Consider the following 27,658-nt stretch of genomic DNA (forward strand, 5'->3'; position numbering starts at 1 on the left):
AAGGCCAAACGAGACAAAGTATAGGCATTACCATAAAACGGATGCGCTAGAGGGCGGCGTCGAGTGGACATTCACTGAACATGTCAATGATATTGTGCTGCCCTTCTTCACGTACACGTCTTGCGAGCCCCAGATGGTCGCCGCGGCCGCTGTAACAATCGAAACACGACTCTCAATACAAAGAATAAAGGTACAAATCACACACACGACGCTAGAGCAACGGAGCGTGCAGCGAATGCAAAGTTATTACCAGCGGAATTTCTGTATGTTATCTGGGAAACCGAATTCTGTGGAACGTCTGTCATCGCACGTGCGCTGGTAAGGCTTTATTTTCCTTTGAAAGCTTTTATATATTCAAAATGTATTTCGATTTTATAAAAGTAATTAATTATGGAATGTGCTCGAGCAAAAGCAAATTTCTTAATTAAAATTCATCCCTTTCAGAGAAAACTACAAATTGATGGTAAATTTCTGAGTTGATTCTGAATTTGGTTTATAAGTTGTGGTTTCTATTTTTCTTAGTATTTGTATAATACGACTATCAACAAATACAAAACATACAAAAGGGGATTGAACAATATTTCTATTCGTGTAAATGATTACTAACAGTTGATGTTGCTAGGGCTTTTTTTTGCTTTAAACTAAAAAGATTGCTTTATTTTGGAGTTGTCTTTTTGAGCTATTTGCATGTTAAATGAGGACGGCGTTTTATTTCAATGTTCATGAAGCACGTTACAACGCCTCTTCTCTTGAAAATCATAATAAAATTAAATTGAAGTAGTAGAATCCCAGGACTTATAAACTTTTTTTCTGAAATCAAGACGTTCTAAAATGAAATGAATGACAAGAGATGGTATGGTAAAGCCAGCAAGTTATAGTGAACCCCGATCTGACCAAGTTTACTCGGATAATGCACGGTAATTTTAGTTCGACAAGAGTTAGCCATATTACGTGAACTTCGCCTGTTCATATAGGGATAATACCACGCCGGTCTTTAAACTTTATATGCTTCTTCTTTTCCAACGATGTTCTTTGAATTTATTATCAGTGCTAAAGTACGCACATCAATACAGATACGCTAAAAGCATGACAACAAGCACAAAGTAAACAAAGATGTTGCTAAGAGCGATTCGTAAACAAGTGCCATAACAAAATACGCTGTTAAAAGGAAACTTGCAAATAAAACACTATGAAGTGAAGCGGATGCGGTTCTAGTGAAATATAAATGAATGTTAATTATAAATGAAGTAGAGGAACAAGTACCTGAGGAGCGGGGCGGGGCCGGGGTCACGGGGAGGGACTCATCTGGAATTCACAAGACAACAGCTTAGGAAGAGGACAGACAGGCGCCGGGCGGGGAATACGAAACAGCATATGACCTTAATCGTAGTGCAGGACACTTCTCATTATTAGATTTTTTTCACTTTTATTGGCAGAAAAGGGATGTCTCGCGGAATTTTAAAGTTACTGCTTTTAGTTAACATTATATTATAGGTTTATAAAATGCCTAAAAAGAAATTTATTATAAAATATTCGATTGGACCAACAATTTAATAGTTGGTGTTTCTGGTTATGTTTGAATTTTATTTATCGATACCACTTTTCTGACTACAGATATTGTTACAACATATAACGCCCATATGGAGGGAAAGTACTTTAAATATTATAGTTAGGAAAGGAATTAATCCTTATGATTAACCCTTACGATCGGCATTATAAAAATGCAAGATATTTTTCCATATTTGGTCGGCGCGATTCGTAGATGAAGCAAGCAAATTTTTAAAAGTCTATGAATGCAGTATTACTATTTCATGGAAATAAAATTATGTTTCCATGAAACAAAGTGTCCTATCTACAATATTTAAAGTACTTTCTGTCCATAGCCGTGAGACGCTCTGGATATTATTTACTAATCGAATTCAATGAAAATAGTTTTAGATCTAAAATAGATACAAAAAAGCGAATAAATCAAACTAATCGCTGCAATAAAAACTAATTTATATAAAATACAAAATAAAAGTAAACAAAATATTGCCATTAAAGCGTAGCAGTTACTTTGTAACAGAATTATTATCTCCAAAACGCTGCCAACATTAAAATTCATCTGGCCATTCGCGAAATGAGGCGAACTAAAACTCCCCAAGGAAAAATTCAATGAAAAGGAAAGAGTTGGGACTTGGTACAATTTATAGTTGCGTAGTAAAAACGTGCAGAGCCGACAGACATTTTTCAGCGTAACAAGCGTTGTAATTGGCCGCTGAATTTGAGAGGATACATCCCAGTGAAGCGTGTACTAATAAATGACCCATTGTTGAGGAACAGATCGTTAAAAAACTCTGGAAGCGATTCAAGTAAACAAGAAAAAAGTAAAATAAAAATGCATGAAGAAAAATTTCAAGCAAATGGCTCAATATGCATTAGGAGCTGAAATAACATCGAGTTTATGGAATAGGGTCCGTTTATGAGTAGAAGCATGCGATTGTACAAACGGTGGCGTTTATAAACAAAACAAATTTACTCTATTTGCAAAGTGTGCTTTAATAAAATGTTTGATATTTTTTGCTCAGTGCCGGGTTTTGTTTGAACAAAGTTTCATGGTAGATTTCTCTCTAGTTTAATACCTTAAGTTTTGGCAATATCAACAATATATTTTTGTAATACTAAAAAGAGTTTTTTTTTACTAGCTTGTACAGTTCCACAGCTGATCTTTGTTTTCAGGTAATCCCGCCAATATTAATAGAATCTTTATCCTGAAAAACGCGCGGTTAGAACAATTTATAATCTGGAACCCAGAGTGTCTTTAAGAGTTAAGTTTAAAGAAATTTACCCTTTTTACGGGTTCCTGATTTACGGGTGTCCATAACAGTTGCAGAGCCACTTAGAGCTTTAAATTGTAAAGATCTGAAGGATACTGCCACTGTGCTCGTTACCCTGAGACATAAGTTGACAAGTCTTATGTGCCTGTAATTTCACGAGCACCCTTACCCTTCAAAACCAGAACACAGTCATACTGTCATTGGCTTAGCGGCAGAAATAAGTAAGTAGTGTTATTTATAAGATAATTCTGAGGTTACTTTTGAAATAAACGCTTTAGTTTTCGATTTACTTTATAAAATTTTTACTTATGGTTTATCATATTCGGCACGGAAATCGAACCCGGGACCTCTGCATACAGCATGGTAACCGTTCAGTCACGGAGACAGTTAATAAAGGGTCTAAATGTAGTCTTTTGAGTAAAATTGACTACACTAGGTAGGAATTCATCAATGTAAATATAATTTTGCGATCTTTTGAAACAAATTTTGTACGTCACAGAACTCGCAAAAAACTGGTAATTGTAATTAATGCGTCCTCAATTAATATCTGGGATAGCTGACAGCAAACTTTTAATTCACGAATTCAAAGGAATTTTCTCACCTTGAAATGTAAAGAAAATGTTGAATATTGCGTATAACTAAAATAAATCTAAAGATCCTTCGAGAAATCACTTTTTTGGCCGTTATCGTTAGAGCTCATGTTCTTTAGAGATTTTGATGCGTCGATGTGACAAACCTAAGATCTCACGATTTATAGACCGAATGGATAATCGAGGAAACTTTTTCGAGCAATTAATGTTTGATCAAACGGCATTCGATCTCAAGTAGAGAACTCCTTTTTATATACTGTCACAGTAGGTACATTTAAGAAAGTTTGATTCATGTTAAGAAGAATAGTAATTTTTTATGAAAAATAGTGATAAACATAACATTAATAACGGGAATAAAAATTGATTGGTTGTTCTTGACAGTAGGTTACACAAAGTCACAAATTCATTTACGAAGCAGAGTATGAGCTATAACTAGATTACGGTTGATATTCTATGTCGGCCATTAACGAAGTTTAAAACTGTAGTGAAACGAAAACTTTACACTAATGGTTATTTATTATACAGCTTTTGCGCATTTAGATGACAAAAATCCATAGTTCTGACCATAGAGATTGTGACACGTTTAGCTCTTACTTTTTACTTGTCTTGATAAATATTGTAAATTTATCATTTTTATTTACAAACAGCAACCGTTAGAGTTTATTCACAAAGTGTGCTTTAATAAAATGTTTGATATTTTTTGCTCTGTGCTGCTTACAAACCCAGAACGAAATAGTGCCCTTTGGTATCGGAGGCCAAGAAGTTGCAGGCACATGGGACTTGTCAACTTATGTCTCAGGGTTCTTTCGACAACTTCTTAACACTAGGCACATGTTTGTTCGTCCGTTCACTTGGTATCATAAAAAAAGATCCACTGCGCATCGCTGAGCCAGCAAAGTAACTAAGTAAGTAAACCCTAGAGTTTCTTACACATTATTCTTCTCTCGAGGTTCAAAAATAGATTTCTGAGTGTAGCGAGGGTTTCAAGCCACGAGATGCAAAACAACTTTGCTGCAAACATACAACTTTACACCGCACTATTGCGAGTAAAATGGTAGATGAAAGAACAACAATTGAAGTATCAGTAATCAGTTTTTTTAATTACAAGAAAACGGTTATCTTCGGATGCGTTCTGAATTTACACCTCATCAATTTTTATTCTTACTTGTACTTTTATTTTCTGTGATTAAGTGATTACTGAAATTATTTTAGTTCTTCGACGAATTAAAATAATTTAAAAGACACAATTAATTATAATTGTCAATTTAATGTCAACAATAATGAGAACAAAATATACCAACAGATTTATATTAGGTACATAAATAAGTAATGTAGGAACGACAAATTGCGTAGTTGAACGAGTCATTATCTTTTTTTTTAATCGAAAGAAAAAGTTAGGTGCACCCATTGACTTACAATTATATGGACGTCGGGTTCGCGCTAAAAAGTGTCCGCACTTGTAAGGCGCTAAAATCGTATACAGAGCGCGACACTCCGCTTTAGTCTTCATTTGTTCTACGGACAGCGCGATACTGCGATGACATAACAATTTAAATTTCGAATAGGTTGACTTGGGACATTTTTTTCGTGGTTTTTGTATTAGACCCGTCGTCCATTTATTTGTAAGTCAATGGGTGCACCGCAGTCCATGGTCAAGTTCGAATTTCAAAAACCTTTTCCACAACGTTTTCAAAAACGTTTTTGGGCGCAGATTTCAAATGAGAAAGAAAGCCTTTCCGAGCTAGTGAAGTGCAAAAGTTATTTTGCCCCGTCTAAATTAAATATAAATATTTAATATGCATATTAAGAAACCAATACATTCATCTAACCATCGATAGCTTTCAGCCTGTTGAAACGAAACACTAACACCCGTTCAAATATGTATACCCCAACAAGGCAAAGATCTCTTATGTCATCTCCTACTTACCCTCTGCCATTGGCTTTGCTAAGACGCTGTGAATCATTCATTTCAGCATTTGACTTAATTAACATGTATAGACACGTGACTAACCTATCGATCCAGATTTCAATAAATATTTATATAGCTTTAAAACCGTTGTGGAATAGAACCAGAGTAATGTAACACATCGTCAGCTAAATTTGAAAACCTCTTAACTCCGTTTCTGGATATAATCCCTTTTTACTCTTCAAGCCCAACATTGAGCAATTAAAGCTTAAAATATAACTTGTACATCGTTTTTTAGTTATAAAATAAAGGTATAATTGTATTTTTGCTTTATGCACGGACAAAACCATTTTAAAGCCACTGATGACGTCATTTGAATATCACTTGAAGGTCTATACTATTTTTGAGTGACATTACGATGACGTTTACGAAGATAACTACAAACAGCTCGTTTATTATAACCTCGTTTAGATAGTTATTGGTTTGAAACGGAACGTTACACTGACTCGTCATTTCTAACAAATAGATGGCGTTAATATTAATTCGTTAAATAAGTCTACTACGTAATTATTAAAAGGGCAACCTAATGTTACTATGTTGTAATGATGGCGCTTCAGACATGACAGGTTAGCCAACCGTATAGAATTTAGGGATAGACAAGCAGGGAAAGTTGCTGGCAGACATTCTTTTTGGTACTATTCATAAAGTTTTGTAAAATCAGTTTTTTGTCCTTCCGATACCAACCAGTGGGCTAAGAAAATGCTAGCTCGTGTTCGAGTTAGCTGTTCATGTCGTTTTTTCTTTAACCGACCGTGAGGTCATGGTACATAATAATCCGTCACTGCCTCCAGGGCCGAACGGTTACTGCGCCGGAGTGCCACACAGAGGTCCCAGGTTCGATTCCCAGGCCGGGAGAACTATTTGTATGGCCTACATTATTTCTCTCGTGAGTTTGGGTGTAATTTGTGGTTGTCTATTGTGTGTCCATGGCACCCGCGACACAGTGTGTGTGTATGTTGAGTGTGTGCGTGTGTCAGTGTGTGTGTTTGTGTGTGTGCGTGTGCGGCACGCAGACGCACACACACACACACACCCGCGACACAGTGTGTGTGTATTTTGAGTGTGTGTGTGTGTGTGTGTGAGAGTATGTGTGAGTGTGTGTGGGTGTGCGCGTGTGCGGCACGCACACCGGCAGACGGCAGACCCCGCTCGCGATAGTTAAAATGACATGCACCAATATAATTTTAAAACAGTTTTATTACTTTCCTACATATGTGTTATACGCGATATAGGTCTCGTGTTAAGCGCGGATGGTAGCAAACTGACCGAAAACCGAAATCACAAAATGGTGGTTCTCTTAAAAAATGACGTTTTCAAGTATAAAAATTTAACCCATACAATAAATGATTATTTGACATTGACTTTGATTTTGACTTTATTGAAAATTACCTACACAGCACATAAAAAATAAATAGGAGTATGACTGCATCCTAACAGCCTTGAAGTGCATCTTATTTAAATTATATCAGTCGCGATATATTTCCGTAGTTATGTGCATGGAAGTTAAATTACGTGTATGGAAGTTAAGTACACGCAATAAACTGATTACATAAACCGCCGCAATTATAAAAGATGGTTTCTCCGTAAATGCTCCTTCGGAGCGTTCCCGTCGTACATATTCGGGATCAGGAAAATAGGCCTCACTTAATTTTTTGTAGAAATCTATTCCCAGTAAACTCAAAAGGCACAACTGATATCTAGAACCAGAATTTTCTACTGCTAAAAGTCATATTTGACATTTATTAAGTTATAGACATTAATATCGAACGATTTTATTTAGTAATGTACGAAACTGTGCCCTTATTAATGTAGTTCAATTACAATAGTTACTTCATAAACAACACAAAAAATGACACAACGGATTATAATTTGATTTGGTGACATTACACACACTTTGGACTGTTCAAGTTATGTTTCAAGGTGACTGACGCAGTGGCAGTGCCCCTCAGATATTGTGCGATTTAAAGCTCTTAGTGGCACTGCAACTGCTATGGACAGACGTGTCACTTACCACCAAGAGCACTTGTTCGTCCCGTTACTTTGTATCATAAAAAAAAATTAAACTACATTTTCACAATGCTGTAATAATAAAGGTATTATTTGTAATTTTTTTCTCCATAGTTCAAAGAGGAAAATTAAGGTTTAAAAATGATGCCAATTAAAATAAAATGAAAATTTTTGTTTCTGTATAAAATAATACTTACGTATATTTAACATTAATAGAGTACTAAATATGAAAAATATATTGTAACTATTCTTTTTATCAGAAACATGTAGAAAATTATTTATCTCTTTGCCTTTCTTTCTTCCGAGTGCAATTGTTGTAGTATATTCATTTTGCATATCTTCGCGTTAAAGTAAATTTAATTTTAATTGCAGTGCTGTATCCTAATGAAGCTCTCATACAACACCGCATTTAAAATTATATCCATTTTACCGCGAAGAAATCAAGAATGAATGAATATACAACTAAGTTTTAGTCTACACATTTATACTTTTGCATTCTTTGAGCTCTTATTCCTCTTAATCAATGGATTTGTTTGTACTGTATATTGTTCCATCCCATTGCGCAGCTGCAAAAGGCAGGATATCAAATGCACAATTCATTGTGTGCAACCAGAATTCTTCATTTCTATTCGTGCATATATTGCATTTTATTTGTACACCAACTTTGTGGAACATTTGGTGAAATAGAGATCACATATACCAAATATGTGGAGTACAGAAATTAAAGCAGCAGGTTGGTAGTAATCAACCCTTTATTCGGACACAAGCCCGCACCAGTACGATCAAGCCGCAAGAGCTTCCTTCGACAAGGTTAGTAGCAGTAGAGTTTCTTGTGAAAGAATCCGTCCATAGAAGTACCTGACACCTTACCTATTTCTGCCGTCAAGCAATAATGTAAGCATTACTGCGTTCCGGTTATGAAGGGTAAGGGTGAAATTACAGGCACATGGGACTTGTCCACTTATGTCTCAGGGTGATGGGCTGAGCAGCTGTACCCCTCAGATCTGATTTAAAACACTGAGTGGTACTGCAACTGTTATGGACAAGCGTGTCACTTACCACCAGGTGAGCGACTTTTTCGTCTTGTACACAAAACAAGAACATCAACACAACTCAAAACCATTGTGCTTGTGACACACACAGTATGTTTCATCGTTCATCATCATCATTTGCTTTGCTGCTTTAGCCGTGGAGACCTGATAAAGGCAACAGATAGAGGTGGCTGCTTACTGGGCCAAAGAAATTTAACACCGGTACTTTCTCATAGAAAAATTTGTAAGGTCTGCTGGTTCATGTCGTAGCTCAATTGACAGAGCGTCAGCAAAGGTATGGCGATGTCGCTAGTTCGATTGCAACCAGATCGAAGGATTTTGTTGTGTTTGATCTTTTTATTAATAGTAACAAATTAAGTAAGTCATTTCAAAAAAATATTGGAAGTCTTTTATAGAACACAGACCTTTAAAGTTCGTGGAATTACACCTATTTCCCAAGTTTTAGTTAAATCGGTTACTGGAAATGGCGCGAAACTGGATTCATCACCTAGTTTGGCGCCCTTAAAGGTGGAATATTTTCTTTTTAAATTAAAATGTGACCAACTGAGGTACCTTCTTTCCAACAAGAAAAGAATCATCGAAATCGGTTCACAAATGCCAGAGTTATCGCCTAACATACACAAAAAAATACAGTCGAATTCAGAATCTCCTTCTTTTTTGAAGTTAAGTTTGTAAAACATTGTGATATTAAAAAAAAATATTGGTATTTTATTCGTTGGTGGGGGTCACAATGGTGGGGGTTGTCAATGACTCGTCAAAAAGAAGATACTAAACAATGCACGATGACGTCGGTTCGTAAACCTATAAACATCATTGACCCAAGGCCTTTGTGTATCTATATTTAATTGCAGCTTCTTTGATGATTCATTAGCTAAATAGCAATCCCTGATGTCAATGGGACGCTAATCAATTTTTGATTAATTCACGCTTTGATATTATCTTCGGGAGAATTTCATTATGTTTTCTATTCAAATTCCATTAATCTTTTAGTTTTCAAGGGAAATGTCGCTTTATAGTTTAATTAAATCTCGATTGAATTTATTTGAAGTATTTATACGATTTGAAATTGTTTTGGGTTAGAAATTTTGGGTCGGTGTCTATAATTTAATAACAAATATAAATAGAAAAGCATAAATGAGTATTGGAATATCGCCCAATAATAAATCTAGCTTTATTTATAAACCGTTTTAATGAGATCCTTGATAAACAAACAAATGTTTGCTTTACAACGATTGAAAATTGAATAAAAATAATTTGAACTCTGGTACTGGTATAATAATAATTGGTTTTACAGATGCATACAAAAGGTTGTTTTTAGCATGACCGACGACATCAGCAATTAAAAGTTGTTGATTTGAATATGCAAAAAAAAAATGTAATTGGCTACGAAGATCTACAACAAACTTCCACGTGAAATTAGAAATTGCAATAATTGTGCAAAATTTAAGATATTACTATTTTAATAACCTGAATGATACGACATTCTACAATATTGAAGATTTCTTTTAAATTTACATTTAATTTTTTTTATTAACAGGTACATAGAGAGATTTGTGAGCTCTGCCCATTCGTTCCGTAGCTAGTTGGGAGAGCGGTTAGGTTAGCTGGTTCGAATCTAGCCAGATCGACGGATTTTTTTTGTGTGTATCAATAATGAAATTTGATTGACTTATTATTACTGTGTTTTATTATTGCTAATATGTTTTATTAATATTAGTTGCGATTAATTGAATAGTATGATTATTATACTGTATTAATAAATTATTGCGCGAAACTATAATGACTAAATCGCAAAGACACCCCAACTAAATATATATTTCGAACTAGAAACAGATTGGTATTACCATAATCTAGATTGAATATGCATTTCTCTAGACCATACATCATATCAATAAAAATATTTACCGAATTCCCGAAAACTATAAAAAATGAAGAAAATAACAATAATATTTTATATATATTTATTATTTGTAGAAATTTGTAATAAATAAATAGCTTTTATTCATTGAATAAAAACTAAACAAATGTTTTTACATAACAAAAGCTTACAGAAGTTCATAGAAGATAAATTTTTAGTTTTATTAACTAACTAGTTGATAATAATCATATTTTAATTACAATATAAAAATAAGTATAATGACACTAAATTATGTAAAAAGGATGGTAGATACCTAATTGTATATTAAGTAAGTGTAACAATTATGAGACTAGTCCTCTCTCCTACTATTTGCTGTGCTCTGTTCAGGGTCCATAATTTCATCTCAATATCTATATAAAAACATCTGTAATGTACGTTATGGAACGTAAATAAAGAAGAATAAGAATAAAGGCCTGAAAGTTGACTAATTATGAAAACTGTGTATATTACAAAGAAATAAATGATACCAAGTAAAGGGACGAACAAGTCGTGCGCCTTATGGTAAACAAAACACCTGTCTATAGCAATTGCAGTGCCATTCAGAACTTTGAATCGCAAAGATCTGAGGGGCACTGCCATTGGAACCGTCACCCTGGGATTTGTCGCTCCTTCACCGCGCGACTAAACTCATCCACTCCATACTCGCAGCGTCTCTGCGGTGCAATCAGTGCTTCTTCCACAAGATGACCGCGTCAATTACTTCACAATTTTGTATGGCAAATTACACAGCGCTTGTAGTGGTCACAAGAAGGAACAACATTTTGTATACAAATATTTTACGCGGTCGCTAGCGTGTACTGTCATAGTAGAGGCACTGTTTGTGACAGGGATAGCGAGACTGATGTTGATGAACGAACCATCTTGATTTCTTTCCAATACTCTCTGTATTGGAGAGAAATCAAGATGGTCATTAGTTAGGCATTAATTTAAGTTTAGATTAGTAATGTTATTTTTTGTTTTTAAATCTGGTTTTTAACCGACTTCAAAAATGGAGGAGGCTCTCAATTTACACGACATACCATTGTGAACCGATTTTCATGATTCCTTATTGGAAAGAAGGTATCTCGGCAGTAGTCTCATTTAAATTTGAAGAAAATATTCCACAAATAGATCTAATTATAACTGCCTCCGTGGCCGAACGGTTACCATACCGGACTGCCACGCAGAGGTCCTTGGGTTCGATTCCCGGGCCGGGAGAAATATTTGTATGGCCTACATTTATTTCTCTCGTGAATTTGGGTGTAATTTGTGGTTGTCTATGTGTGTGTCCATGGCACCCGCGATACAGGGTTTCGCTAGTGCGGGGCTATGGTGAGTGTGTGCGTTATTATTAAAAATAATAATAATAATAAAAAATCCACGAACTTTTGAGGTCGATGTTTTAGTACTCTTTACTGAAATTAGTTTGTTATAATTATTAATACAAAGATCGAATACAGAGAAAAATTCATTACATCCGGCTAGATTCGAAACAGCGTCTTCAGCATACCAGGCCGACACTCTCCCAACTAAGCTACAGAACAAACCAGCAGAACCAACGAATTTCTCTATGTACTTGTAGAGTAGCTTTAGGTTTTTAAGAAATCTGTGATAAATCTATGAAAGTTTTTTTTTCACTCAGTCAGGTGCCTTTACAGCTACAAGAGACAGACCAGAGATGACGCTTTAATAATTGTAATATGAAGTTAATTGAATATTACAATGTTTTACTCTAAAGATATTCAACTATTTTTTTGGGATATAATTCCACTAGTTTATTATTAATGCAAAGATCGAATATAGAAAAAATTCATTGAATGCGACTGGAGTCGAACCTTCTTATTTTTTTAAATTGCTGTATCGGCATGGTGCATACTGTTATACACTTTTTGTACAGAATAAATAAATAAAGTCCCATATGCCAGTAAACTTCACCAGCATTCTTACCCTACAAACTATTGTATTTAAGAATGTTCGTAGCATACTGATGGTATACGTCTAGCATGTGCTTCAGTAGGTACAACAATTTGGCTGTTGAACAGAGTGCGGTTTGTACGCCGATGTTTGGCTCGCGCCCAGCCTGCGCCTGTCGATCCCGTGATTCTTTGGCATCGTATCGGACTTAACGCAGTGACTGGTATCTACCGGTGTTACGTCACTATTTAACCAGTTTCATATGTACTGTATTTATACTGTGTATTTGTCACTTTGTCAGTCGTTGTTTGTGTACTGCATAACGATCGGGAACCCATAAAAACAACTTGCTAAGTTTAGAAATTAGCAAAGTCAGTATATTCCGACTTTTTCGCTTTCCCTCAGCAGAACTCCTTGCTAAATGTAATGTACTTTCAATATGTCAAGTTCTTCATACTACTAAACGTAACAAAAAAGCATTCACTAACGCCTTATATCCGCACACTCCAGACCAGCAAAGGACGAGCAAATATTGTTTGTTCCACTGAACGGTTTCGAACTGCAAACTCCCATAGGTTCTTTTGCTTTCTTGGTAGCGTTTTATATAACAAAAAATAAATAATTCACTTTGTACATATCCTATGACAATTTTCAATGTAAGATACCATACAAAACTGATTAAAAGGATTAAACTTTTTCTTTTTTTTATAAGTAAGATAATCGACACGTCTATCCATAACAGTTGCAGTGCCACTCACAGCTATAAATCTTTTTTGATTTTTCTTTATAATAATGACGCACACACTGAACATAGCCCCGCATTAGGGAAACCTGTGTCGCGGGTGCCATGGACACACAAATAGACAACCACAAATTACACCCAAACTCATGAGAGGAATGTAGGCCATATAAATATATTTTCCGGCTCGGGAATCGATCCAAAGACCTCTGCGCGGCAGTCCTGCATGTAACCGTTCGGCCACGGAGGCAATTTAAAAAAATCGCAAAGATCTTAGGGACACTACCACTGGGCCCGTCATCCTATGACCTAAATTGCCAAGACCAACTTCGAAACCGGAACAGTAATGTCCACATTACTGCTTCGCGGCAGAAATAAAGTTGCTACATATACATAAATAAAAATATATGGCGTGCACGAAAAGATCCTTGCTACACGACGTAACGTTGCTTTTCCTGTGCGTCTGGGACACTCTAGGCAACAATCAGTAAGAACTTTACGCCCGCCGATAGGTAAATCCTTTCGCCACGATGGCAAGCATTACAGTGTACATTTTATTGTACATTACAGTCATTCTGAGACATAAGTTGACAAGTAGCACACATAAGGGCCCCTTTATTCGACACGAATTTCATCGCGCAGAGACCGCGTGGCCGCCGCGCTGCGACCGCGTGCATCTAACTGTCATGGGAAAATACGCTCTATTCACTTAGCTTTAAGTTTTAACTTAAAGGAGAGTCTCGGGCGCGAAGGCGAATCTGGCATGTCTGGTCTACACGGCGCGGTTGCATTATTCCAAGAAATTTAAATGTTATTGCCCAGTAAACAGAATTCAGAAACTGGGTGGTCGCCGGGAAGCGGTCGCACGGCGGCCGCGCGAAAACTTTCGCGTCGTGTAACTGGGCGCTTACACTTCAAAACCGGAACACAATAATGCTTACTTATTGATGACAGAAATAGGTAAGGTGGTAGTACTTTCCTGGATGAACTATTTCACAAGAAGCTCTACTGCTACTATAATATAGTTTGCTACTAAAATAAACAATTCAATCTCGTTATGCGAATAGTCATAAATATTAAACTAGCTAAATAGTTTAATGTACGTACTGAAAGCAAGGGAAATTTCTTTTTATTTAGGTTATTAACTATTATCGGACATACCAAAATATGCAAGTATGTGTTTGGTAAACGCAATATTTACAGCAACGTAAGGAATAAAGGTATGTTGTCGCATGTCACATCAGAGGTAAGTGACAGGTAGAATGATGAGCACGCTTTGTATCACGGTATTAGCGTGGCATGGACCCCGGCCTAATATGACGAGACGAATACCCGGTTACGTCATAACAACTTTTCACACGGAGCGAAAGGCGTGGATTTAAAAGAAAAATGCTGTGATATTATTCGCTATACGTCATGGTTCTTCGAAAAAATTTGAATACTTCGAAGTCTATGTGTCTTATTTATCTCTCTTCTATACTAAGTATACTTAGTATATGATTTATTTTATTGCGTTGTGATTAATTATTCAAATTCATTAGGGAAATGAATTGTACATAATAAATGTTTCCTCTTAATTAATTATAATTTCGCTGGCAATTATACAATGGAAATATGAACGTTTTGTAATTCAAAATCAATAACCGAATAACAGGAAGGACTCATAACAGACACATTTTTTATTTTATTTTCAACTAAAAATAATACTTTTTTACCCGTCACGCGTCTTAGAAAATCACGGTATCTCTTAACGATTTTGATATTGTAGGTCCTGGAGACGCACGGCATCTCTGTTTTCAGCCACAATTTTTCAAATAAAATAAGTTTTTTAAAAACATAAAAATTTATTTAAAAAATCTTTTTTCACCAAATTCGTTTGGGATACTGTGTGTCTCTACGACACGTGCGGATTTAAGTAAACTAAATTCTTTCTGAATCGTAAATACCTTACGTCGCTAGTAATACTTTTTAGAAATCCAAAGTAATGTTGCCGAGAAAGGTGCTATCGAGTATTACACGAGTCGAGTATATTACATGTATTTACAATATATGAAAAAAAAATCATGAACGTTTTTTTTTGATATATTTGAAAGTCTCACTTCATTTTATAAGTTAATTTGTTTTCGTGCAAAGCTTATTTCGCCTTGTGTTATTATATATACGAATACTTAAAATTACATTAATTCTTGTTAGGTTATGAATTCTTATAATTAGTTCGAAAATTGAATTGACTTCAAAAGAAATCTCAACAATAATTAATTATAATAATGTGCTTTTATTTCTGTAGCTAATCTTATAAAACTTGCCCGCAAATAGCCAACTGTTGTACACGGCCGTCTCCCTCCTTACCCTCTGGTAATAAATTTATTAAAGGAACGAGACAAATCAATCAAGTAAATTAACGTTCTGAACGTTATGGAAAACATTAATGAATGGCTTTAAGTCTCTAACGCAGGGTACACAAAATATTAACAGTGTTTTTCTGTATGATAATACATTAGGTAAAGCAGCTGCCGGTATATAACTATTCCATTCGAAAAGTTATTAAATTTGATTGAAAATTATTAACATTTTATTTTAATTGATTTGGTATGATCATAAAATATTCATCCCAAGTGTGAATTAAAATATTCCTAACTATATATATATTTATATATCTATATATTACATTTATTACATAAAATTTTTGTGAAAATGAACACGTCGTTATTTCATTTCGTATTAAAATGAAAATATAATTTCCTGGAAATAAATTTTGATCTTAATGATTAAATCTTTTGGGTCATGTCAATCTTAATTATTTCTGGTAGAATACACCTAAATTATTACCGTATCCTTAAACGTAAAAACAGATGTTCTGTATAAATGTAGAATCATTATGTTAATTACTCAAATGTATAAATTACTAATATAGAAGAATCTTTAACGAAGTGAACGACGGCCATGTTAATTTTGGGGTCGAAGCTGATCTAGCCCTCATAGATGTCGCCGTTTCTTATTCAGACGTAGTTAAACTGACAGTATTTAACATAATAATATGAGCCATAAATGCAGAAACCTTCAACATCGAGCATGACGGCGATGTACATCCTGAGTTCGGTGTTGATCTGGCAAATATAGACACCGTCGTCTCTCGACTAGACTTAATCAAAGCGACATTGTTGTACATAAAAAAAAAAAGTAAGAACCTTCAACGCTGAGAACGACGGCCATGTTGATCTTGGGCTCAGTGTTAATCTGGCACTCGTAAACGCCGGCGTCTCTCGGCTGGACGTAGTCGATGCGAAGGTCCCAGTCATCGGAAGGCTCGGGATGCAGCACACTGAACCGCGCGTCGCCGGTGTACGTAAATATGTGCGAGGTGAGAATGTGCAGGTCGCGTTTCCTCATCCAGGATACCTGTGGACGAACATTGACGTGTTATAGTGCAGAAATCAAGTAATAAAAATACATTTTGGAATTAACTATTCTTTAAATGTATACTTCTCAGATTATCATTGGGTTGATGATGATGAGAGTTGATGACTGACAAATGACTCTAGTTATTTGTCAGTCATCAACCCATTCCCATCCAACATCAATACATATAGAATACACATACAATACTTTCTCAGAATCGATGAAAAAAAAATCATTAACATTTATATGTTATAGTTTATTATAGACACTTAAACAATTTCTCAAATATATTTAACAATAAAATGAAAAAATAATTTCGTGTTTTTGAATATGGATTATTTTGGCCTGAACTAGTTCACATAAAGTGTCTCATTTTAAGTTAAGTAGATGTCTTTTGATTGTTTCTTACAATATTCTAACGATGGTTTTTTTTAAGTGTAGAGAATCAAGTTTTACGTTCAGTAATGATATCGATATAAATGAGATTATGAATAATATTAAATTTCACATATTTTGAGTTACAACACTATTGTAACAGTAGTGCGATATATCATTGGGATAATTGTATAAGTATCTGTATGTATAACATAGGACTACTTATCTATATTTTATTTTGTCTTTATTATTTTAGTAGTTTTTTATGACTAGAACCTCGGCGCACTGTTATTAGTACCGCTTCAAACAACGCTACTGTTTACAAGTTTTGCACTATATCTACACCTTTTTATGAAGAGTATCTGCTACGTGAAACTTCTTACATACTTTTAATTCCGCCTTTGAATTCCGATTGGGGTTGGCAGACACTTTGGATAGCCACTTTGTACGATCCTGGCAGATTTCTTGTGGTGAGACAATCATTTTCATTCAATGATTATTTCATACGAGCTCTCTTATTCTTTCTGTGATGACACTCCAACCTTTTTAGCCATATTTTCGAATTGATCTGAAAACATATTTCGTGGCAGGTATCTTCCAATACTTATCTGCCATGTTGGCTCCATATATCTTTTGCCACTCTAATTTAATTCATCCGCGCTATGTACCCAAACCGTCTCAACTTATTTATCTCTATTTTTGTCACTACACACTTTTAGACCATATTATAAACGTTACATATTTTTTAGAGGAAACTCATTTCTATTGCATTCACTGTCTCTTGTAATGCTTCTACCAACACTCGCACTCATACGGCATTGTTGGAACCAAATCAGCATTATGCACCGTGCACATAATTCGTGCCTTCTCGGAAACAAAATGACTCAACTCCATTTACAACCCAGTTTACAGCAATTACCTGTTTAGTTGTAAACGTATACACAACCAAGGTACACAAAATATTTTAGGTCAGTTTTCTGCCCGTTAATTGAAATTACATATTCCGTTATACTATATTCTTTTTCAATAACCATTATTAGTTTTCTTTTCATTCACTCTCATTCTCTTTCTTTCAAACAATCCATACGTTATATCCATTATCTGATCATGATGTACTTACTTGTGTACTATATAGTCAGCGTACAAAAATCATTTAAATCTTCATTCTGTTTTGCAACCTGTCAAACAGCATATACCCCTGTGGGACACCTCAAGAGAACCAGTGCCGAGCCAGTTGGGGCATGTTCCGTTTATCCTAATGCCCTTGAATTCTCGCAGAATGATTTAAGCACACGTTTTAATTGGGTACCTAAACTGAAACTGAACAAAACTAACCACATTTCATCCCTCGCCCCTCGATCGTAAGCCTTCCCCAAAACTAGTTGTTAAGTAGAAATGAAACTAGTTGGTTCAATGTACATATCAGGGCAACGACCATTTTAATTTGACACCTGCGCACGTGCCTGTCGTAGTTTCCGCTAGTCTATTTAATTCACGCAACAGACGTTCTAACAAGTTTTGAAATAAAACAATATTGCGTGAATAGAAAGTGATCAACAAGCGATAAAAATTTAAACCCCTATCATTTTTAATAAGTCATATTACGTAATCTCTATCGGTGTTCTTCTAACGTAGTGCTAATCGCATTCCATCAATCATTCACGCTAAATAAAGGAGGTGTCGGGCACGTCAAAAATGTTCGCCAAGTTTTTCATTAATCTTATATGACTTTCTTACAATTTTTTGTTAGAGTTATTACTTGTTTGCTTCTTTATTTGGTATGACTACAGAATACATATGTATATGTGTGTATATATATACTATACTAAACATATATATAGAAATATTTCACTTTAACCGCTCACGCGATTCATGCGTCTCTGGAAGCATACCACACCTAGAGGTGCCGGTGATAATTTTATACCGGTTTATCGGATATCGAAGTTATAACAGGTAAAAGAACTAATACTAATTGCTATTTCGTTAACTACTCTAGCAAACCATAAAGTTTTTAATGTCTGGGTCTGTCATTTAAAAAAAATAAACAACTTCAAAAATACGTCACGACAATCGTGTGTGTTATTGTTTGGGCTGGTGATGTCGGTGTTTATATATTGAAAACATACCGTAAGTAGCGTTTTTTAAGTTTACCCTGAATATAAATGTTTATAAACTATACTTTAAGGAGTAATTTCATGGTAAACATTAGAACCACTCAAACGGAATATTATCATATTTACCCAAGTACACCAAAAATTTCATTAGTGCTTTTTAAGTGTAGGATTTGCGGTGTATTACTGCATTTTATTTGAGATGTTTTTGTTGTAGTACGGAGGGTATTTATTTAGCAATGCAGAGTAATAATTTTTATTTTTAAAAACTTGTATTTAACCTGAATCCTTTTCTAATTTGTGAAACTAAATAGCCGCCATTTTGCGGTAGGATGACCGCATCGCGTGAGCGGATAAGACAATCTCTTCTTTTGCTTAAAATAAATATCCCAGTTACAGCGACATGTCGTGTAATTTTTACATAATTGCAGATAACCAAAAAAATGCTATGAAGTTAACATATATCGAAACTAACTTCTCACAAAAGCTAAAAAAGGAGAATACAAAAGAGAAAAGTACTTACCGAAATGAATATTCATTTCTCTTTGTCTCAACGTAAGTCTTTATTATTATTTACTTCGACAATTATTTGCTTAATTGCCGTAATCTTTTATACAACAATGCTTTTTTTGTAGAAATGCGATATGAACAGAGTACTCCCAAAGGATCTATTTCAGACAAATTCGAATAAAATTTTTTAGTTATCAGGTATGACAAGTACGACCGTAATGTTAGGTAAATGATTTAGAACTATGATTTGAATTATTAGTAGAAACACATACGTACAAAACAACAACAAAGGCGCGTTTGCTGCAACGATACAAAAGGGTCATAGCTCTGTGACGATTTCCAGTATCCTACGCTGATTCGTCTTCATCGACATTAGATATAGCGATTACTGCAAGCATGGAAATAATGTGGGAGGCCTAAATCGTATGTTTCTCTCATTCGCAATTCTTCCTTTTTCCAACAACGCTTTTCTTCTTTCAGTCACCTTTGTATCGATCTCCCTCTGTATTATATTCTTTATCATAATGTTTGACATTTTATATTCTTAATTGTTTTACGGGAACCTTAGTAGAAATAGCGTCGAAGACAGTTTAATTATTCTTCCTTCGAAGTGACTGGAGGAAGTGGTCGGAACGCATAGGTCACATCTGACTTTTCTTCGCGTTTAAATATAATCATCGTGACACATACTAGGGTGGAATTGACGCTTTTATTACAAAGCTCAGCTTAACAAAGGTAGTACTAATTGAGACACAAAGTTAGAACGAAGTCTTTTGAACAATGTTTTGAAGACATAATTACAATGCCTCTATAAAATTAAGACGAGTTGTCGAATATCTTGCTCGCGCACTTCAAACCATAATTAAATGTTTGCAAATGTTAATTTATTATTTGACTTCCGTAAACTTCAATTAAAGTTGCTCCAACAACTTGTAGTCATCTAGAAGTAACAGCTCTTTTATAGCTCCGTCAACTTTTAATTTGCTGACCACAGTCGCAAAATTAATATTTCTGTAAAGGATTCTTCTGCACAGCTATGCCGGCAGAAAGCCGCGGCCGCTGCGAAATTACGCCGATAATAAACGTTTGAATTATATTTTTAATTCGAGGGCCTCGACTCTGAGAAATTAGAAAATAAATTCGCTTTTGTTGGGTTTTTGTTTTTGTACGTAATTAGAGTGAGCCTGCGCTGAGCCCGCGTAAGCCTGCCTTGTAATTAAGCAAGATGGAGCATCCACAGTCTCTTTACAGCCTTTAAAATAATGCAATTAAGTAACGGCTAAGCGACCGTGGATTTTTTTACTAAATTCCGTTGCTGAATGAAATTTGACGAATTTATTGCGAATCTAATGCAAAGCCGGGTGCTTTACTCGACGTCTAAAGGACTTCCAGTTTATTCACTGATCTTTAGTGTTCTATCTATTGTTTATTGTTTATTCCGTAAGCTTATTGGCTAGTTAACGACATCGAGAGGCAGATCTTTCCTTCTGATCATCGAGGATCTTTAGATATGTGACTTCATTTAATTTTATTTCACCATTTCTAGGAAACGGTATACTTTTATTTGATGTTCAATCAAAGGTATATACCATTATATATTCATACTTAATCTATTTCTTTTCAAAACAATATCTGCACAAATAATCATATAATTGATAAAGTTTTTGAATATTTATTGAAAATCATAGGTGATATCTACTATGTCTAATACCATAAAATAACTTTTTTTAACGCGCACACAACTAATGGTGCAGGGGCACGAGGGAAACCCTGTATCGCGTGTGCCATGGACACACACATAGACAACTACAAATTACACCCAAACTGACGAATCGCACCCGAGACCTTTGCGTAGCAGTAAGGCATGGAACCGTTCGGTCATAGAGGCAGTTATACTGTTACAACAACATAGATTTCTAGACATATTTTTTTATCAGTATACATTTTCTTTGTAGGTTTATACTGGGCTCCGTCTCTCTAACTTCCCGACCTACTCATTTGCTTACTTAACCATTCACTTATTGACTTACTTACTCAATCACTAGTTGCGGCACCGCGGCCTCCGTAGAATGTAAATATATATGTAAAATTTAGTAGCACATTTCACGATGCGTTTTACGCCCGTGGCGGGGACGGTTACTCCTGGGAGCCGCAGCGTCTGCGGGGTACTAGAACCGCCTGGGATGCGGTCACCCGCGCGCTTGGCGGTAGACGCCCGCGCACTCTGCGGTCGGTTCGCCTGTGACGATCTCTATCGTTCGCAAATAACCGCGCGACTGGCGATCATCTCCCGCCAAGTTTGTCCTGCAACCGCGGCGGTTACGTGACCGCACAAACCTGCGGTATCGTGAGCATTGAAATAAAACGGATGTCTCGCAGCCGCAGCGGGCGCGGGTGGAAAACGCTCCGTGAGTTCTTAGCCTTAAGGTAAAGTGAGACCCAAAAATATACATTTTGACGTATTCCTAACACACGGTACTTTTTTACGTTAAAAAATACGAATTGGATTTATTTTTCTAAACTAATACTGAAAATAAGATACTGGTAGTGAACTATGGGGCTTGAAGCATGATTCGAACTTCCCTCGTCAAAAAAAATCATAAAATTCCACAAAATTTTAAGTTTTACTACGTTCATTAACGGAAAAATCAGTTTCATGTCATTGTTGCTAGAAATATTACAATGAAATTTTCTCGCCCACGTTCCATAATAAATACCTCATGGGACTATGAGCTTATTTTACACCCAGAAAATATAGATTTTAAGGCTTTCGTGGTTATTCACTAATTTATCATTACTAATTACAGGTTTCTTGCCACGGTATGACTATTTTTTTATTAACGATATTTTTTTATAGCTCAACATCTCACACAGACTGACAATAACCACTGGATCGATTTGCATAGCCTCCAAGTACAGAACGTCACTACATACCACGATTGGTACAAGAAGCCATCGAGATCACGAAGTACAAACATTTAACCGTGACGATGGTTTTAAACTGTCTAGTGCATGCAATCCGGTCCTTAGTGCATGCAGTGATAAAAACAAAAACACTTCGAGTTCAGTTTCACGTGTGGATACACTGAGTGACAATGGTAACGCCACAACAAATCGCGATGAAGGTAGTAGTCGTCGACAGCGCAAGAGGGTAGACAGAATATGTCTGCTCTTAGAGCTGTCACCTGCCGCCGTCCAGTCAACCCGTGACAAATAAAAAGAAGTCACACCGTGGTAAAAAACGCCTGAAATTAATAATAATCTCCCAGAAAACATACTTTATTTCTAAAAGTCAAACCTTTAAATATCATGCAATGAATTTCTCCGCATCTACCTCGCTTTAAAACTAAACTACTAAATGTCGGTACCAAATGTCACAGGGATCGTTTCTATCTCTAGGTATACACCACCTAAATATCGCTTATACAAGCGATATTCGTATTTTCTTGGATCCAATTCGGACTTAGTGCACAGGCGACATCCGCAGTGGGTACGAGTTCTCTAGATTTGTATAGTCTCGGATGCAAGACGAATGCGAATCGGATGGAGTTCGCAAACGCGCTATGGATCTCCACTCACTACGCCCTTGACATATCACTTTAGCTACCTCCACTCACATCAATCCTTTCACACGCCCATTTATTCTTCTTTCTCTTGACCTGGCCTTTTTTAAGGATATTCTCTATGGGGTGAGATATGTTAACAGAGGTCGATCTTGCCGCACGTTTCTATCCACGTTCGCTCTATAAATTTTTATCCTTATTCCGCAAATGTCCATCGTTTCCCTTCTCTATCCTCGTCACTACAATTGAAATATAATATATGGTAGTATAAATATTTTCAATGTGTATTTTTTGTTAGTTGCTAGTTTTAGTAGTAATGAAACTATTTTTTCGGATCTAAGGCGCGTGTAAAATTGTTTCTTCAAACAAAGCAATATTTCGGGCTATTTACGGGTCCCACGATTACAGATGATTTGACTTAAATTTATATGATTTTTAGTTCGGGACTTAATCATGTATAAAACATATTTTAATTACCTCGACGTTTCGGATATATTGCAACGTCCTTGGTCTCGAAGGGACTGAAGGCTGTCAACATATTCTAGCCGAGCGAGTTTTTCTAACTACCCGCACATGGTCTTCATTTTAAATTTATTTGTACACTAGGGTTGTTATGATTAAGTATATGTATATAATTAAGTCCCGAACTAAAAATCAAATAATGTGTGATTTGTTTGAAAAAACAAATATACGCGATTCAGATACAAAAAAGTAGTCTCACTTCCAGAATAACACCTCTTTTAAGTTTTGACGTCAAATTTATAGACACCAATTACCTCTACATATAAAGTCCGAATTTACCAGGTGATCACATTAAAGGACTAACATTAATCCCGTTCACAAGCGTGAGGTAGTACAAGACTCGCCGTCACCTCGACCACCTGCCGAGAGTGTCATTTTTCACTGTCGGAACGCTCATTGGGTCTTCGATATCCCTCGGCTACGGTTCAATGGCCGCCGTATTAATGGTGCCGGGTAGGGTTGCCCTGTCATATTTGGGACCGAATAACGGGATATTTTACTAAATGTGTAAAAATAACTTGATCTTATGTACATACGAAACTTCAGAGAGTTTAGGCTCGTTATCTATCATGCGTCAAGGGAACGAGCTGAGTTGCCGCAACCAATGATACTATGTTGTTTTGACTAAGCTTAGAGGCTTAGAGATGTCAAAATAACGAAGTAGTCGCTAAAACTACTTTTTTTCTCCCTTTTTTGTAGATGAGATACCTAAGATCGTAGAAGCCATACAGTATAAAAAATACAAAGTAAACAGTATAAAAAATATCAGTATATCTGAAAGAGTATCTTATTCTTTACGATATACTGGTATTGCTTAGCTTTACTGGATTCCTATTAGCAGAAAAGCGAATTTGGGGTATGTTTATTAGTCCCTGTAGTCTACATTAATGTATGGAGTTTACAATTTACATTAATACTTAATTATGTTTAGCTACAATGTTATCACTAATATTGAAACAAATGTCTTATTTTAAAAAGAAAAAAATTTAACAAACAAGTCGTGTGCAGTTGCAGTGCTTAATGTACGGAGTAGCGTATTTGAAGATATTTACATTAATAATTATGTTTATCTACAATGTTATTATTACTAATATTGAAACAAATGTTGTCTTGTTTTAAAAAGAAAAAAATCATGTGCCTGATGTTAAGTGTCACGCTTATCCATAACAGTTACAGTGCCACTCAGAGTTTTAAATTACAAAGATCTGAGGGGCACTGCCACTGCGCCCGACACCCTGAGACGTAAGTTGACAAGTCCCATGTGCCTGTAATTTCACCAGCACCCTTACCCTTCAATACCGGAATACAGTAATGCTGACATTACTGCTTGGCGGTAGAAATAAGTATGGTGGCAGTATTTTACTGGACGAACTCTTTCTACTCAACTGTTACTAAACTAAGGTGTCTTTGTAAGTTAAGCTGTCTTGAATTTACATCTAACTTGCAGTAATTGTGAAGTTTGTTTAGAAATAAGTTCTCATCCTTAATAGTATATCTATCTTACCAATCTGGCTGTAAATTCGTTGTGTTTAATAATGCGAAATAAATGTTTGTAAAGCTATAATATTACCGAAATATGAATAATAATTTACTTTCACATCACTAGAGTATCTTGCACCCCATTCTCGAAAATAAATAGTCCTAAGACGTGTCCTCCGATGCATTATGATATATTCTCGTGGGGATTATCTCGTGTCATTTTCTTCAACCACTCGAGATGGTTTCGAGAGCCCTTTTTTGCTCGAACGTTTTATTTTAAGGAGAAAATAGACACAATGTATATTTTCTCAAATATGTTCAAATATTAACATTACATTAAAAAATAGTAGACGCAATGTGTAGCGAGCCTAGGGATATTAAGAGGGAGCATTCCAAAAAAGTTTTGACGTTGGCTCCGCCCAAATTTGTGGAACAAATATATGCCTGAAGTTCGCGTGACATGCGACAGGAGATGTTGAATTTTGCGCATTAAAAGTACCAAATTCATTTTAGCGGAATAACTCTAAAAATAGAGGGATTAAAAAAAATCCGTAGTGACAGTTCTCGATCACGCATAAATATAATTAATTATTTAATTTTTGTCCTAATAACCCGTTTCGAGGATGAATCGAAAAAATGTGAAAATTAGAGGTCATTTCGTGATTTTTATCTATCGAGGAAACTTTATTGTTTAATGTTTCTGATTAGTGTCTATGCTTGAATATATCGTGTAGTTACTCATACAATATTTTATTTTTAACTCTAAAGTGGATATACCCCTCTAAAATCAAATCGAAGATTAGGAATTTTTCCTCTGCTCCCTCTTAATTACCTACACAAACAGTTCATGTAAATAACCGACCAAATTCAGCTGGTTCTCGCTTAAAGAATTTAGATCTAAGTGGGTGGCAACATGAATTAACGTTCCATGAAACTTAGCCATAGAAATGTTTTACAATAAAAACAATTTCCAAGTCGATATGTATTTTATAAAACCAGACATTCCATTTAAAAGCCATTTCCTGCACTATCTTTCTTTATATCTACGCGTTGTATCGATTGTTTATGGCTCAACTCACACTGGCGCAGAGTCGCAGCGTCGCGACGCGTCATATTTATCGCCTACAGCATATTCGTCTATATTTTCCAATTATTAAGGTACAAATTTATATTTTACAAATATGGAATCGAGCGCCTTCGCGCGTCGACGAATCACAGTTTGGTCGGCGTCTGACGCTTCACGGCGCCCAAGTGACGCGTGATTCCACTCGATTCCATATTTGCAAAACACAAATTTGTACCTTAATAATTGGAAAATATAGATGAATATGCTGTAGGCGAAAAACATGACGCGTCGCGACGCTTCGACTATGCCGCAGTGTGAGCTGAGCCTAATGCGAGCGTCGTCGCGCGTGGACGCGCGTTACCAGGCGATGTAGTTGAAAAACAGGACGCAACGCGACGCTTCGGCTCTGCGCCAGTGTGAGTTGAGCCATTAGGCGAATTTTGTTTCACATAGTACCTATTAAGGTACTATGTGAAACAAAATTCGCTTGCTCACTAGATTTTTTTTTAATTTGGAAGTCATTTCAAGAGTCATTCCATTAATTAGATCAAATAGTTCGCTTAATACACGATTTCTGTGTGTCATCGTTTGTTTTCTGAACGTTGGCTGACACCCCGGACAATGGAATTTGATAATTGCTGTGTTTGTAGCTAAACCGAGCGAGTGTGCTAGTGGAACTGTCAGCGATTCTTTGATTGTGTTTTAAGATTAAAAGAAAACATTCAACATTTTTCTTAGGAGTAAGTATTTTCCGCAAATCGAGTTCTTTGATATGCGCCTTTGTTATACATAGGAAATAATACCATTTATTTGTTTTTTTCGGTTCGCTGTGACCATGGGACGGGTAAACTGTCGGAAATGTTTCGTTTGAAAAAAAAAACAGAAATGTAGAAAAATTGTTTCATTTCCTATTTTACGCAAACTTTGTTTTTATTTCTTTGTTTTCTATGAGCAAAGCGCTGTTTATTAGCAATTTCGCTCTTGTGAAAGAGTTCGTCCAAGGATGTATTGCCGCCATTTCCTTACGGTTTTGAAAGGTAAGGCTGGTGGTGAATCTATAGGCATATGGGACTCGTCAATTTTAGGGTGACAGGTGTAGTAGAAAAGAGACAGAAGAACTCAGAATTTTGTAATTTAAAGCTCTGAGTAGCACTGCAGCTGTTATCGATGTAATCGGTAGGCGTATCGCTTACCACCTGGCGCACGACTAATTCACCCCGTCACTTTATCATAAAAAGAACTGTACTCGTATATATAAAATATATTTCAATTTGCATTATATGAACACAATAGTACAAACAGATATTTCATATTATATTTTATTTATTATAGAGCTGAAGCTCTACAATTTTCTTAGAAATAATTGTTGACATTTTATTAGTTTTTGTAATTTTTATCCCGATTTTACGAAATTGTAAAAAATATTATCATTCAAATAGTCGTCCAATGTTACCCATTTTTGCGTAACAATAATAAATTCCCGATACTATCATAATAAATAAGTGCAGATGTATGTTCCCAATACCACAATAAAACCATATTCCACTGTATTTATTTTCTCTTTTGCGTATTACTATTATATTTATTCATGAAACATGGTATTGTTTTAATTAAAACCAACAAGTATCTGCGATCGAGTGGCTTGCACACTT

General features: G+C 35.6%; 1 protein-coding gene across 2 annotated transcripts in view; it reads right to left on the minus strand.

Moving 5' to 3' along the window:
* The window catches only part of LOC113234696 (protein sidekick-1-like), a 389,391-nt gene that overhangs the window by 3,561 nt on the left and 358,172 nt on the right, over positions 1-27,658 (minus strand). Inside the window, exons 4-6 of one of the 2 annotated variants that reach the window (XM_026470137.1) lie at positions 16,170-16,380; positions 1,264-1,305; positions 32-149 (exon numbers count right to left, since the gene is read on the minus strand). In XM_026470137.1, coding sequence (XP_026325922.1) covers positions 32-149; positions 1,264-1,305; positions 16,170-16,380 — 371 coding nt within the window. The remainder of the gene's footprint in view (positions 1-31; positions 150-1,263; positions 1,306-16,169; positions 16,381-27,658) is intronic. The other variant, XM_026470138.1, reaches the window with a different exon arrangement.

Source organism: Hyposmocoma kahamanoa, unplaced genomic scaffold, assembly GCF_003589595.1.
Source record: "Hyposmocoma kahamanoa isolate Upper Pololo Valley unplaced genomic scaffold, ASM358959v1 86, whole genome shotgun sequence".
NCBI lineage: Eukaryota > Metazoa > Arthropoda > Insecta > Lepidoptera > Cosmopterigidae > Hyposmocoma > Hyposmocoma kahamanoa.